This window comes from Hyperoodon ampullatus (genome assembly GCF_949752795.1).
Source record: "Hyperoodon ampullatus genome assembly, chromosome: 4".
NCBI lineage: Eukaryota > Metazoa > Chordata > Mammalia > Artiodactyla > Ziphiidae > Hyperoodon > Hyperoodon ampullatus.
This window is the reverse complement of record NC_136917.1, coordinates 38,604,897-38,620,466: the sequence shown is the minus strand read 5'-3', so window position 1 is coordinate 38,620,466 and position 15,570 is coordinate 38,604,897. Positions and strand designations below refer to the sequence as shown.

The window sequence follows — 15,570 nt, the reverse complement described above, 5'->3', positions numbered from 1 at the left end:
GGAATGCCGCCTTACCCTGAGCCTCGCTCAGCCGAGCTGACTGTGCCTGTCCTGAGTGAGCCCCTCACTCAGCCGGGGCCCTCCCCGCTCACCACTCCCCGCCACGCCGCGGCCACGGGGCCCGTGGCCACCAGAACACAATCGAGAAATTGTTTATTTTAGTAACTGATCTTTTTCAACTCTGGAGATGGAAGAAGTTAAGAATCTGCTACCTTTCCTGCGACATCCACTGAATGGGTCCACGCACCGTGTAAAGCTAGAGAGAGAGGTGGAGCCGCGGCACAGCCGTCAGTAGCAGCCCACACGGCAGGCCTCCATCTCTGGGCCTCGACATAGCTAGAGCCCTGCCAGAAAGCCCGTCCACATCCCCTGCGGCAGAAGCGAGGCCCCCAAAGGCCAGTGATGGCTCCAGGGGAGCCGGGCTCTGCACCCCGAGTGAGGGAACTCAAATCAGGCCCGGGAAGCGTCTGCCCAACAAATCCAACACCCGCTTTCACCTCTTCTCTCAGTTTTTGGACAAGTGACAGAAACCGTTATCTACTCCCCGCACCCCGCCCGGCTCCACCCCCTACCCCCACGTTAACTGTCAAACCAAAGGGAAGCACAAATTAAGGAAATCCTGAGGAAAGAAGCATAGAATGGCCTTTCCTGTTTACAGCCAGGTTTGGTCCCGTGGTCCAGCTGGGCCTTGGGCATGGCCAGTAGGTCCCTCCACAGTCCCCACCTGAGCACTGAGGGGTCCCTGTGCATGCCACGGTGACCTCAAAATGCAGTCACACATGGCCCACCCTCGATCGGGGCACCTACTCCTCTTCGTCCTCCCGCTGTCTCCAAATCGGACATTCTTTTCTAGAGATTTTTATTTTTCCAGATCTGTAGTGTCAGGAGGTGATTCTGTCCTTGATTTCCAACAGCAGACCCAGGTGATCGGGAACACATGCACCGCGCCCCCCCCAACCTCTCGGACATGGCTGAGAGTGCCGGGTGGCCTGCGGGGCCCGACTGCAGAGCAGTTGGGTGGGGTTTTAACTGCCCTTGCTCAGTTCTGTTTTGACATCTCTGCCTTCCCGTAGAGACTGCGGTCGGGACCAGGTAACCAGGTCAGGGGGGTGTCACCAGGGAGCCTTTCTTTTTCTTTTTCTTTTTTTTTTTTTTTTTGAATTAAAACCAACATACCAGCAATCATCTGCTCTCCCCTTGGTATCTCTTAACATGTTCTGTTTACATTGATAAATGCACTTAAGGAAAACAAATTAAAGCTCATTTTGAAGTTAACGGATTTTTATGTCCGCATTCTCTGTGTAGGTACACAGATGTGGCCAGATGTTGGGTTCACAGGATGCCCGCTATTTAAAACACAGCCCAGGTCAGCAGGGGCCTCAGGTCTGGACAAGATCAAAGTAGAGGTGGCAGGTTACCCCAAGCTGGAGGAGAAGGTCACCCCAGGCTCTGAGGAGGTGACACCATTATCAAAAGACTGACGGGAGAATGAGCTTCCCAACCTGCCTCCTTCCCCAAACACACGCAGCACAGAAAAACGAGGAGGTGTCCCTCCCCACAGCACCACTTCATACGCCACACCCCCTGCTTAACCCGCTCAGTCCACATCAGTCCCCGTCATGCCACCAAGTTTCTCTCGTCTTGGTCCCTAGTGCACCCATTTTGCCAAGTTGAGCGCTCCCCTCTGAGCCCCCCCTCACCTCTCAGGAAGTCTCCTCCCCGTGATCCTGCTTCAGACGCACGGCACAACCAGGGGCTGAGCCTCAGTTGGGCACGATCATAGTTCCCACCTCATAGGATGGCTGTGAAGATCCCATGAGAGGGTGCATCCCAGGCTAACTGCTAAAACATTGTGTCGTATTCATATCCATTATCATTAGCATCATTATTTGTCTTGTGCCCCAAGAGAAAAGCTCACCTCTCTTTTTACACCTTGTCTCTAATGGGGAACAAGTCATCCAAGTAGCTTACAGCTTTGAGCTGTAAGTATTTGCCCCATAATGCCCCAAAATTCCACCAGTGGCCCCCCCAACCAGGTCAGGTGGCATCCTTGAACTCCTCAGTCCGACCTTGTACCAGCCTCTTGCTCAGAGAGTCATTACTATTCCTTGTGTCTAAAGACTTTGATGGGGTGGCAGGTGGGGAAGCAGCTCCTCAGCTACCATCCTCTTGTACCGAGACAGATGACACATTGGCTCTTTTTCTAATAACAGCTTTATTGAGATGTAATTCACACACCATACAATTCACCCACAGAAGTGTGCAATTCAGTAGTCTTTACTATATTCACAGCATTGTGCAACCATCGCCAGAGTCAATTTTAGAACATTTTTATCACTCGGTACCCATTAGCGGTCACTCCGCATTCTCCCTCCCTCAGTCCCTGGCAACCACTAATCTACTTTCTGTCTATGGATTTGCCTGTTCTGGACATTTCGTATAAATAGAATCGCACGCTATGTGGCCTTTTGCATCTGGCTTCTTTCACTCAGCATAAGGTTTTTGAGATCAGTCATGAGCTTCATCCCTTTTTATGGCTGCGTAGTATTCCATTGTGTGGATGGAGCATATCTTTTATGTGTTCATCCACTGATGGACATTGGGTTGTCTCCACCTTTTGGACACTTTGCCTATTGTCTGCTTCTCAAGTGTGCCAAGTTTGTTCCTATCCCAAGGCCTTTGCCCCTGCTGTCTCCTCTTCTGCCAGCCTCTCCTGCATGTGGACTTCTGTGGCATCAGTCTCCCCGTGGCGTGTGAGCTCCAGCATGACATGGACAGGGCCTGTTTTGTCTTCTGCTTCATCCCCAGCATCTAACATGGTGCCCACAGTTGGGGCTCAGTCAGCTTTTGTGGAATGAATTAATAGAATGGAGGCATTGGAGAATGAGAGAACTGTGAAATTGTGTAAAACCCAGAGTTGACAGAGCCTAAGGGCTTCCACACCCCTGACATCGACAGTCCCAGCATGTCCCTGGGCTGAGACACCACTGTGGCCACCTACCCGAGAGCCACCCCACATAGGGGCCGGTGAATGTCCCACTCACCAGCTGGGGCCTCCAGTGAGAAGCCCAGACCTGACTTTGGAAGGGTAAGGGGCTGACTTCAGAGGGGCAGGGGCCTTGGAGTCTCCCAGCCCCACCATCTCCCTGCTGATCCCCTTCTGGAATGTTCCTCTGAGGGCCATGTTCAAAGACTGTGGCCACGGGGCTTCCCTGGTGGCACAGTGGTTGAGAGTCTGCCTGCCGATGCAGGGGACATGGGGTCGTGCCCCGGTCCGGGAGGATCCCACATGCCGTGGAGCGGCTGGGCCCGTGAGCCATGGCCGCTGAGCCTGCGCGTCCAGAGCCTGTGCTCAGCAACGGGAGAGGCCACAACAGTGAGAGGCCCGCATACTGCAAAAAAAACAAACAAAAAAAAAGACTGTGGCCACCAAGACATGGGGGATGATTCTGTTGTGACAGTCTCAAGGGAGGACATTAGTTTGGGAAAGACCACATCCCCCCCCAAGGCAGGTCAGGGTAATCAGGGTGGTGCCCTCTGTGGTTGGGCCTCAGGGGGGCAGGCTGGAGGTGAACTGAAACACCTCATGTTTCTGGAGACTGAACTCTCTGTAAATGAGATCCCCGATGGCCAGACTTTCTAAGTGACAAGGGTCTCTTGGACAATTCTGATCCCCTGCCCAAAGAATTGCCCTTCTCCTTGAGGTTGGGACCTGGTCCATTGGGCCGTGGAAGGCATGGAGGATCAGAGAGGTGAAATGAGTTGCCCAAGACAACCCAGCTTGTGAGATCTGGAAGCCAAACTTGCATCTACCCCAGCCAGGCACAAAGACATCAGCTTAAGTCACAGGGAAGAGTCCTAATATTGCTCTTAACTGAGCCCCATGCTGCATGCTTGAAGGTTGTCTTGCCTAATCGTTGTCACGTGACTAAGGAGGGCTATCTTCGTGCCCACTTCACAGATGAGGAAACTGAGGCCCAAAAGAGTTTGAGTGACTCACCCAAAGCCACACAGTGAGTGAAAGAGAAACCAGGTTCCATGTGTCTCCTGTTTGAGCCTTACTGACCCGCAGGCTCCAGACAAGGCCAGCACCACCACCCCCACCCCCCGTCAACAACCCCAGGAGCAGGGGATAGTGATGGCATCCAGCTTGAGCCTGCAATGAGGGGGCTATCTAGACCAGCTGCACCAGGGTGATAGGTCCGCAGGGAGGCCCCCAGCTCAGCCACAAGGATCTGGGCCGTTTCTCTCTGAAAAGGGAGGAGGAAGTGGTTTTGCCTGTGTGCGGGGGACGGGTGAGGCAGCCAGCACGCATCTGGGGCTAGCTGATCTGTTAGGCAGGGGTTCCCACGCTCAGGGCCCACAATGTGTGTAGGGGCCCCCAAAATGTTTTAGTGTTTTAAAATCAGGAGAAAAAAATGGAGACAATAATAATGAATATATAAAATAAATCCAGCCCAGGGTACGTTGGTCTTGATATCAAGGCGGTTATAAAAAATAATTTTAAATGGGTGTGTTCTTTTTTTTGTTTGTTTTCTTACAGAGGAAGTCATAATGCAGCCCTGTGGCACCCAGTGAGGCCTCAGCCTGTCCAGGCTCAATCCTGCCTCAGGGATTTTGCTTATGCTGTTCCCTCCCCCTAGAGCACTCTTTCTGTGCAAGAAAGAGTTGACTCCTACCTGACCCCCAGCAAGGCCTTTCCTCCAGATCAGTTAGGCCCCCCTCTGCGGGGTTCTTGCAACTCCAGTTCCCCCTTCCTGACAGGCTGTCCACTTTGAAACAATGACTAATCATTTCTCACTTTTCTTCGTTTCTCACCAGGTTATAGATGCTGGGAGGGCAGGACCTATGCCTGTCTTGGGGTCACCTCTTTTGTTCCCTGAGGATCTGGCACACAACAGGTGTTCAGTAAAGGCTTGTTGAGGTCTGGATGGAGCAAGGGTGTCTATCCACCTGCATGCAGCTCAGCAGCTCCGTCAGACTGCAGACGGGGCAGGGCGGGGAGCGGTGGCGGTGTCCTAGTCCCCGCCCAGGGCTCACCTACTTAAGGAAACAGGAACCACTTGGGGCAACGCCCCACCCCGCTGACGTGCAGTCCCTGAACAGAAACCCAGGGTCCTGCAGGTGCCGGGGCACAGCCAGAGTCAGGGCCTCGGGCCCCCCACCAGGGTTCTCCCAGGTACGTGCCTGTTTCTGTGCCCACCCCATGCTGGGTGAGACCGGGGCCCCAAGAGCCTCAGCCTCATCTCCACCCTTGAGCAGATAGCACATGGGGGCCAGGTTGGGCCAGAAGGAGGGACAGGGCTAGCGGGGTCCAGAGAGGCAGGAGGAGTTTTCTGGGGGCACTGGTAGGTGACCACTGGAAAATAGAGCTGGACTTAGGGAAAGAACATTCCTGGCAGGGGCACAGCATGGGCAAAGACATGGAGAGGAAAGACAGCTTGAACAGTTTTGGGTAGAGCAAGGATGTGGGGATGAGGAGGTGAGGGAGGCCTCAATGCCAGGGTCAGAAGTTTAAAACAGTATGACTTCATTCATCAGCCAACAGCCCTGCACCCTCCTCTGTGCCCACCCAGTGCCAGGTGATGCTGGGGACCCAGAAGAATCCAAAAGAACCTAGCCCTGGACCCAATCCTCAAGAGCTCCTAATGTGGGGGGGACAGAGCCAGACAGAGACACTCCAGCTCCATGAGGCAAGGCTAGACCAGAATGGTGAGGAAGGTGAGGGACAGAGAGGGGTGCCCAGGGCTTTGTCTTAGAGAAGAGGCAAGAAAGCTGCCTGGAGGAGGGATATTTTTGCTGACTCTTGAACGGTAAGCAAGAGTTCTTCCTGGTAGAAAAAAAGAACAAGCTTGTAAACATTACCTCATGTTAGATCACTACTGGATTCATGAATGTTCATTATATACATACAGTGCTTACCGCTGTGCCAACTGTACCCTCTCAGATAATTACCATCATTAGCCCCAAATTGCAGATGAAAATTCAGGCACAGAGAGGTTAAGTGACTTGCTCAAGGTCACACAGCAGCTAAGTGAGGGAGCTGGGGTTTGAACCCAGGTTGTCTGGCTCTGATTGGGCTCAACTGATTTGTCACCCTGCTTCATTTAACATTTCTTCATGGATCTATTTAATTTCACTTGCTGCAGAATTCCTTTGGGTCCTTCCCCAGAGGGTGTGCTTGGTGTCCGTCTTCTGGCAGGAGAAAGTCAATATTGACTGGGTTGATAAACACATCCCCTCCCTGTGGAAACAGCTTGGTAACAAAGACCTTCTGAGATATTGAAAAGTTAGACCAGTGGGTGGGAGGAGAAGGGGCGAGCTGCAGTTTGGGGACAGAATTAAGGGTAAAAGTGAGGGGTCATGTGTGGACAACCCAGCAGGGCACAACCCTTTTGCTGGTTTTTCACTGAATACTGTTTTGCAAATTGCTGCTGTTTTCTTTCTGTTTTCCAGCTCTGTTTTCTCTGTCTTGGCTCATGAAGTCCTGTGATACCTGAGCTTAAAACTGCTGAGAATGAGTGTGAATTAACCATGTACCTGACAAGTTATAGGTGTGCCATCTGTAGCCACCACTTATGGTGACGATGGTGGCAGAAGCAACTGTTTGGGGCCACATCTCTGTAGTATTTAATGAAACCATGGCAACCTTTTATGGCACCTACTGTGTACCTGCTGTTTCATTCACTCACTTATCATTTTGCCATCTCCACATCCCTCCCAGGACAGTGATAGTTACTTAATATTTAAATAAACTCAGTTCTTAAATACATATATTTTTAAAAGGGACTTTCTAATACTTGTAGTAGTGACATAATAAGAATAAAAGGAAAAGGAAAAATCCTTGGTGGAGAGGGTTTGGGACAAGTTGATGAATGAATGTGCATAAAGTGCCAGCACATAGTAGGTGCTCAAGAAACTCAAGCCAACTTCAATCCTGTTGCTCTGTCCAGCCTGGAGGACTTCTTAAAGGAGGAAACACCATGAGCTGCATGAACAGAGCAAAGGTACCAGGTGGACCAGGCTTGACTCTCTTTCTTCCCTCCCATTCCCAGGTCACCCCTCACCCCTGGAAGCCATGACAGAGGCCAGAAAGCTGCCCCCACCACTGCCTCCAAGACTGGACTGGTTCGTGCAGACTCAGGTGGACCAGCTGACCTGTGGAGGGGTCCCTGAGTGGTTCCATGGTGCCATCTCAAGAGAGTAAGGACACACCCACACCTTCCACCCTGCCCTTCACCCTCTTCCCTTGTCTGCCCTGACTCTAGGCAGGTTTTTGCTGCAGAATTCTGGGCTTAGCTCAGCTAAGTGTGTTAAGAGCGTGGGTGAAAAGAGCGCTGGAGTCCCAGACTTGAATCCTGCCTCTTCCATGGACTCACTATGTGACCTTGAGCAAGTTACGGGTCCTCAGCTTTCTCTATACAAGTGGCCACCAAACCAGTACTGCCAGGGACCTGACAGGCCCCCGCCCCCCACCTCACCCAGGTGGGGATGCAACTTCACCAGTCAATGATGGCGGAATGCAGCCTCAGAATCTTTCGTAACACAGTGCCCCAAACAGCTGCCCTCAGTCCATCAGGGATTTAACCAACATGCACTTCCTACATCAGACTGAGCTCTGAGGACATGAACAAATCCACCTACTCACCCCTAGGGGCTGGCTCTAAATAAATGGCGAAAAGAACATTTATTGCCACATTCTGCATGCAGGAAGTTGAGGAAACTGTGAAAGCCACAGAGAGGAGGAACTGGGCATGGTTTCTGAGTTCTGGGGTGCACCAAAAGAAATAGAATGTGAGCCACACATTACAATTTTAAATCTTTTTAGTAGCTTTGTTAAAAGAGGGAAAAGAAACAGGTGGAATTAATTTTTATCATATTTTTTATTTAACCCAGTATATCCAAGATATTCTCATTTCAACATGTAATCGGCACTGAGTCCTCAAAATCCAGCACGTATTATACGCTAAAATCACATCTCAATTCCCACCAGTCACAATTCAAGGGCTCAGCAGCCACACGTGGCCAGTGGCCTCTGTATTAGACAGCTCGGGTCCAAAATCCCCATTCTGTCTCCTAGAAGGCCACGTTACTCTTGTGAACCCGGGATAATAGTAACAATAATACACTAAGTCCCCTACATACGAACGAGTTCCATTCTGATAGCGTGTTCGGAAGTCCAATTTGTTCGGAAGTCCAACAAAGTTAGCCTAGGTACCCAGCTAACACAATTGGCTGTATATTGAGTTGGCCAAAAAGTACGTTCGGGTTTTTCCATAACATCTTACGGCCAACGAACTTTTTGGCCAACCCAACAGTACTGTACTGTAAGAGGTTTATAATACGTTCGCATCTTTGAAAGTTCGCATCTTGAAGGTTCATGTGTAGGGGAGTTACTGTAGTGAGCATCTCTGTGGGTTCTTACCAGCTGGCAGTTCCCACACTCATGCTGCATGCACGTCATCTGTCCTCAAGTGGGCCCTGAGAGTAAGAGATTACTTTCGCCTTAAGGAAGCTGAAGGTCAGAAAGGGACTGACCCTCACCAGGGGTCACACAGCTAATGAAAAGCAGTGCTGGATTTAAAAATCAAATGCATCTAAGAGCAGCTCCTGTTTTATTACCTGTGACACCTTGATCTACCCAAAGGTGCCTCTGTGGGGGTGCCTTCCAGGCATTGGGAAGGCAAGCAGGGGCTCTGAGAGATGGTCAAGGTCATCAGAGGCTTCCTGCCAACTCTGGGAGAACACCCCTGTCCCTGAATATCCCAAGGTCTGAAATAACCAAGAAAAGAAGGGTTTTTAGGCTGTTTGTTAGAGAACAGAAAAGTACAGGCCTCTCTGGCTCAGGGGGCACCAGTACTGGGATGACTGGTGTACCGGACGTCTGGCCAGTATGCTTAGCCATCTCTCTCCTGTATTTGCCCTTCCAGAGATGCCGAGAACTTGCTGGAGTCACAGCCACTGGGATCCTTCCTCATCAGGGTCAGTCACAGCCACGTGGGCTACACGCTCTCTTACAAGTAAGGCCTGGGCTAGTGGCCAGGGCAGGGACAGGAGGGCTCTGGGGCTTCCTTGGAGGAGCTAGTGGTGCTTCATACAACAACTTCTCAGTGAGCAACCAGTGCGAGGGTCTGGCCAGATCTAACTGAAGAGTAGGCAGCTGCAGGTCTGGCTGTAACCCACAGACTTGGGCCTGGTGGTAACTGAGACTGTGTGTCTGAGAACAGGAACTGCTGAGGACCCAAGAGTGGCAGCTGCATTTCCCCTTACTACCCCTCTCCCCCGCCATTTAAATGTCAACTCCCTGACTTCACTCAGGGGGACATGTTAGGGAAAACCAGGGCAGCCCAGCTCCTTAATTTCTCGATGCCTGATCCAGCATCTCAGTTAGAGGATTCAGCAGCGCAAACTACTTTTCAAAAGGATTCCAGGCCAAAGGAATTTTTTAAATGGACCTATTACAGAGTTCCCCATAGAGGGAAAAGCTTAGGCCTTTAGTCACACAGTCCAAGGCTTGGCTCTGCCACTTAAGACGCTGTGTGATCTTGGACAAGTTACTCACCCTTTCTGTTCCTCCCTCAAAGTCCTCATCTCTAACATAAGAATGCTAAAATGAATCCAGAGTCATGATGGGAGGATTAAATGAGACGTAGTAAGCACATAGTGGGCCATTAGTAAATGCATCCGTTCATTAATAATGGAGCATTTATTCAGTACCTGTACCAGTTTTCATTGTTGTCATTTCTATTGATCATTTACCCGTTGCCAGGCACGGAGCTAAGCTTTTACCTGCAGTAGATTGTTCCATCTTTACAAGAAGTCCTGAGGTCAGCCTTAGTAGCCCCATGTTATAAAGGGGGAAACTGAGGCACAGTGCAGTCACCTGCCAAGTGTCTCATGGCTAGTGAGTGAAGGAGCCTACAAGGGAATCTAGGCAGTTGGGCTGTAGCCATGATGCTGCCAGGTCAAGGGCTGGGGGGTGGGAACAGAATGATGGGGAATGAGATGGCAGTGTCTCCACAGAGCTCAGAACTGCTGCCACCACTTCATGGTGAAACTTTTAGACGATGGGAGCTTCATCATCCCTGGGGAAGAGAGAGCCCATGCCTCTCTAGATGCCTTGGTCACCTTCCATCAGCAGCAGCCGTTGCGGCCACACGGCGATCTGCTGACGCAGCCCAGCCAGCAGGTGAGGGTTGGGACCCCCAAGGGCCAAGCTCCCCAGACTCTTTTGCTCCCTCAGCCCCCTCAGCCTCTTGTGATTCTGTCAGTCTTGCGGTCCCTGTTTCTCTTGTGGCCCCGCCCCTCCTGGTCCTTGTTCCCTGGCCCGCAGGCTGATTTTTTTTTGCAGGAATTCATGTGCCACGTATAAACTTGGCTGATCTACAGGAATAGCGTATTTCCTTATAAGACTCAGTGGGTGGGGCCCAGCCCTCACAAGCTGCTGTGGGAGGGGCATATCTCCTTATAAGGATTGATGGGCGTGGCCTAGGCCCTCAGAAGGGGCTGTGAGTGTGGCATATTCCTTATAAGGCCCAGAGGGCAGGGCCTAGCCCTCAGTAGCTGCTGTGGGAGGGGCATTCTTCCTTACAAGGTTTGTGGATGGGGCAACCTCTGAGTCCCCATTTCCAGGATCTGGGACCAGAGCCCCATCCCTGTACCCTCCTTGGGATTAAGCTGCATGTCCCCTCTGCCCCACAGAAGGATCCAGCAAATGCGGATTATAAGGATCTCTTCCTTTTCTCCAACGCATTGGCTGAGGAAGCCACCAGCTCTGCTCTTGGCCTCAGCAAACATCAGAATCCCTCCTCTTGTCGCATGGCCCCACTTGAGGAGGTATGTGACAGAAAACTGGCACCTTCAATCTGGAAGGTGGGAGGTGGGGCAGGGGGGTGCAGGAGCAGAGGTGGCCAACAGCTGCCCGAGGAGACTTTCTAGAATGAAGATTAGATCCCGTAGCTCCAAGCTTAAAACTTTTCAGGGAGACTTCCCTGGTAGTCCAGTGGTCAAGACTCTGTACTTCCAATGCACGGGGCGCGGGTTTGATCCCTGGTCAGGGAACAAAGATCCCACATGCCACGTGGGGTGTGGCAAAAAAAACCCCAAAAAACCAAAAACAAACAAAAAACTTTTCAGTGATTTCCCAAGGCACTGAGATTAAAATCCCAACTATGATCTCAGGTCCCGCTACCCATCACCAGCCCAACTTCAGCCCCTCTGCCAACCCTTCTGCTGTTCTGACACATCAAGCTAACCTCAGGGCCTTTGCATGTGCTGTGTGCTCTGCCCCCAGATTTCCCATGCCTGGCTTCTTTCATCACTTCTTCTTCAAGTATCTCTCTCCCCAGTCTCCAGACCTAAAGTAGCCCCTCTGCCTTCTCCATCACATCATCCTGTTTATTTGCAACAGAGCAGTCTGTAAAATTTGAAAAGTCTTATTTATGAGTTTTCATGTTTCCTGCCTGCCTCTCCCATCAGACTGTGAGCTTTGGGAGGCCTGGGAATCTGGCTTCTCCTGTCCCTCAGAGAGGACCTGGCACATCAGTGGGTTTGCAGGTGAGGGTGGGGGAACAGTCAGGGAAGGCTTCCTGGAGTAGGTGGCATAGAGCTGAGACATTCAGGATGAGGAGGAGCCAACCACACACAGAGATGCAGGGAGGGCATTCCAGACAGAGGAAACAGCACATGCAAATGTCCTGAGGCTCAGGATGAAAAACAGAAGAACAACAAAAGCCAATGTGTGGACAGAGTGGAGTGAGCAAAAGGGAGATTGTTGGGAGGTGAGGGGCCAGAGTCGGCAGGGGTCATTCATGCAGGGTCTTGGGGCCAGGGTGAGGCGCTTGGATCTATTCCAGGTGTGCTGGGGAGCCATGAGAGAGCTTGAGCATGGTGGGATTGATGGTGTTCCCTGTGGCTGCTGACTGCAGAAGGGGCTGTCTGGGGGCGGGAAGGAGGCAGGGACAGTATCCACGTGGGAGAAACTAGAAAGGGAGCCCTAAAGGTGGATCTTGCTGATGGCTTGGAGGTGGAGGGTGAAGGGAAGAGGGTCATTGTCATGGTTTGAGTCCCTCAGTCATCCATTATTTGGGAAGTGATCCCAGGAGGTGCCATGAGGGGAGCAGGAAAGTGGGTCAGGAGAGAGAGGGCCACCAAAAGAGGGTGCTGTAATGAGCAGGTTACCCCTGTGGACTCTGTGGAACACGCACTTCAGTTATCCCACCTTAGGGGCAAGGAGCTGTGGTACTGATCCTCCCTTCCATTAATCATTAGTCAAGCGCTGTCTCTGGGAGGTTTTAATTCTCTGGTACCTCTGGTCTGCAAAGTGGTCAAAGAAGTCCCCAAGGCAGAGTCCCCACTCCTGGCATTTGGGAGTGGAGCTGGGGGCACCAAAATGCTCAGGACAAAGGGATGTGAATGGGGCATTGACAGCATCTGCCACAAATGACACCCAAGTTGGGGAACTGAACAACCTGGTAGATCAGGGGTTGGCAAACTACTGCCCAAGGACCACATCTGGCCCACTGCCTCCTTCTGTATGGCCCATGAGCTAAGCATGACTTTTACGTTTTTGAATGGCTGAAAGAAATCAAAAGAAAAATAGTATTTCATGACCCTTGAAAATCAGATGAAACCCACATTTCCGTGTCCATAAAGTATTATAGGAACACAGGCACGCTCGCTCACTGACGTATGATCTCTGGCTGCTTTGGCCCTACAATGTAATGAAACATAGACTGACCTGCAAAGCTGAAAACATTTCCTCTCTGACCCCTTACAGAAAAAGTTTGCCAACCACTGAGGGAGACAGTGAAGCCCTTTACTGAGGCAGGAAGGGTGGGTCGTGGGATCAGGCTTGGGGGTTCTCACTGGGACTTTCTTGGCCCCAGGACGTCTGGGTGGAACCCAGATCCCAATTTCTGGGGCAGATTCAGAGCTGTGGTAGGTGGGGTAGCCCCAGGTCTCACCTGCTCTCGGTTTCAGGCCTTCACAAACCCAGTCCTGCTCCATCGGCGAAAAGAAAGGAAGCCGTTGGCAGAGCCGGACGGGGCGTCCACGGAGGAAGCTACTTCCTCCTGCCCCCCGAAATCTCCTCTTGACGAGGCCCGCCAGAAAATCTGGAGGAATCTCAAGATGCTCCCCCGGACGGGCAAGAAGGTCCAGCAGCAGCTGAAATCCCAGCTGGTGGCTGCGAGCTCATCGCTCTGGGACGCCAGGCCATTGGTGGTGACCCATAGTTCTGGAGCTGGAGCAGGGGACTCAGCCCGGAAAAATAACGTCTACACAGACCGCCAAGCTCCAAGAAACAGAGATGAGCCCTCCAGGAAAGCCTCAAGGTCGGCCAGCTGGAGCGAGACAACCTCGAGGGTCAGGGACTGGCACCAGGCAGTAGTGAGGGCCCTGTCCTCACAGGTGTCCAAACCAGAGACAAGGGACTTGAAAGAACCACAGGACTGTCTCCCTGAAGAGTACCACTTACCACCACCCTTCGCCCCTGGGTACTGCTAGGTTCGCCCCGGCTCTGGGACCCTCTCTGCCGGGGGCCGTTCACACCTGGACCTTTTGCTCTCTGCCATGACCCACTAGCCCTCAGGGACCTGAGGAATGTAATAAAGACATTGCTTGGGTCTGGTCCTGCGATTGCCAGTAAGGTGACCTGGTCATTTTAATAATAATTAGTAATAGTAATAATAATAATAGTAATGTTACAGCAGTGGCGTCTAGGACACCTACCCTGTGCCTGGCCTCACACCAGACCCTCCATGTTCATTATTTCTTTTATGCCTCTGAGCAGGCCCATCAGGTAGGCTCATTCTGCACATTTTAAAGAAGAGACAGGAATTTCCCTGGCAGTCCAGTGGTTAGGGCTCTGTGCTCTCATTGTCAAGGGCCTGGGTTCGATCCCTCGTCGGGGAACTAAGATCCCACAAGCTGCGCGATGCAGCCAAAACAATTAAATTATATTAAATTAAAATTAAAAACATCAAGAAGAGCCAGGTTCAGAGAGGAGAAGAGGTGTGGCCAAGGTCACATGGCTGGGGTGTCAGCACCAGGATTCGAAGCCAGGTCAGTTTGAGCCCTTTCCCCACGTAACCTAGGCACAACTCATAGAGCACATCCTTGTCTGTAACAGGGCTGTTCATGCCTTCCCCTCAGGGTTCTTGTGCAAATGGAGGAGATGAAACTTGTGGACGGCTTGGCACACAGTAAGCACTCCTGACATCAACGGCAGCTTTAGGAGAAGCATAAGAGGCCCTTTCCTTTAATAAGGGAGAGGCATGGGGCTTCCCTGGTTGCACAGTGGTTGAGAGTCCGCCTGCCGATGCAGGGGACACGGGTTCGTGCCCTGGTCCGGGAAGATCCCACATGCCGCGGAGCGGCTGGGCCCATGAGCCATGGCCACTGAGCCTGTGCGTCTGGAGCCTGTGCTCCGCAACGGGAGAGACCACAACAGTGAGAGGCCCGCGTACCGCAAAAAATAAATAAATAAATAAATAAATAAATAAAATAAAATAAAAAGGGAGAGGCAGCCTAGGGCTGTGGATGGGGATGGGCTCTGGAGGGAATCTTGGGTTGTGGGGCTGTGTGACCTTTGGTGAGTCACTAGACATCTCTGGGCCTGTTTCCTCATCTGGAAAATGAGGAGAAGAGCAGTCCCTCTTTCTCAGGATGAACCAGCAGAATTCAAATAAAACCTAGGGCTTTAGTGCACAGTAGGTGCTTAATAAATGGGGGTTAGGGTGGGAGTGGGCACCCTAGAAATTATACACAGTGGAGGTGTCTGGGAGGGTCCCTGGGGGGCTGGTCTCTGTTGCAGGAATGACCACTCCTTGGATTGACTGGGGACATGGAATGGGCCCCCAGGCTAACCATAGGTGGACTGGGTATGGGGCTTCCCAAATCTGCAAGATGTAGAGGTCTGGGATCTGGAGTGAAGTGGGCCTGGGTTCAAGTCCACTCTGCAGATGACTTCAGGTGTGGCCTTGGGCAAGTCACCCCGTTGCCTCTGAATGAAGTGTGAGTTCTCCTCAGCCAACCCTGCTGGGATATCACAGGCAGCCAATGTGATGAAAGAATGGCAGGTGTTTCATGAACTGTAAAGCACTGTGCCAGCCTCAGTGAATGACATTCCTGCCACCACACCATTTCCAGAGGCCTCCTCTGGCGATTCTAATGAATCAGTGCGGAGGTGAAGCTTTAGTCTCCTTGAGGAATTCAGGGATTGAGGGGGAAAAAGGCAACTTGAGCAGTCAAGGGTAGGGCCTTGGGAGGCCCTGAGCTGGGACAGCACGGGCCTGATCTCCACACCTCGCCTCTGCCCACCGAGACCCACAGTGAGGCACTTCCAGCCCTCTCAGTGGAGAGACATCCAGAAGTCACCCCTTTCCTTGTACAAATGGGGAAATTGTGGCCCAGAGAGGGTACAGCCACACCCAGGATCACATAGGGAGAACAGAGGTTAGATCCTTGGCCGCCTCCCTCTTGTCTGCCAGGTTTAAGTTGGGAAACATGTTTTCGGAGCAGCTGTGGCTCAGTGATGCGTGTTTATTCCCGGAGCCCAGGGAGACCAGA

General features: G+C 51.9%; 1 protein-coding gene across 1 annotated transcript; it reads left to right on the top strand.

Annotated features, from left to right (window-relative positions):
* Nucleotides 1-7,063: 7,063 nt before the first annotated feature.
* Nucleotides 7,064-13,569, top strand: HSH2D (hematopoietic SH2 domain containing). The gene is made up of 5 exons (XM_079702834.1): nucleotides 7,064-7,203; nucleotides 8,931-9,020; nucleotides 10,024-10,189; nucleotides 10,702-10,836; nucleotides 12,982-13,569. The coding sequence occupies exons 1-5, from the start codon at nucleotides 7,079-7,081 to the stop codon at nucleotides 13,504-13,506; spliced, it is 1,041 nt and encodes a 346-aa protein (XP_079558960.1). The 5' UTR covers nucleotides 7,064-7,078; the 3' UTR covers nucleotides 13,507-13,569.
* The last annotated feature ends 2,001 nt before the right edge of the window (nucleotides 13,570-15,570 follow it).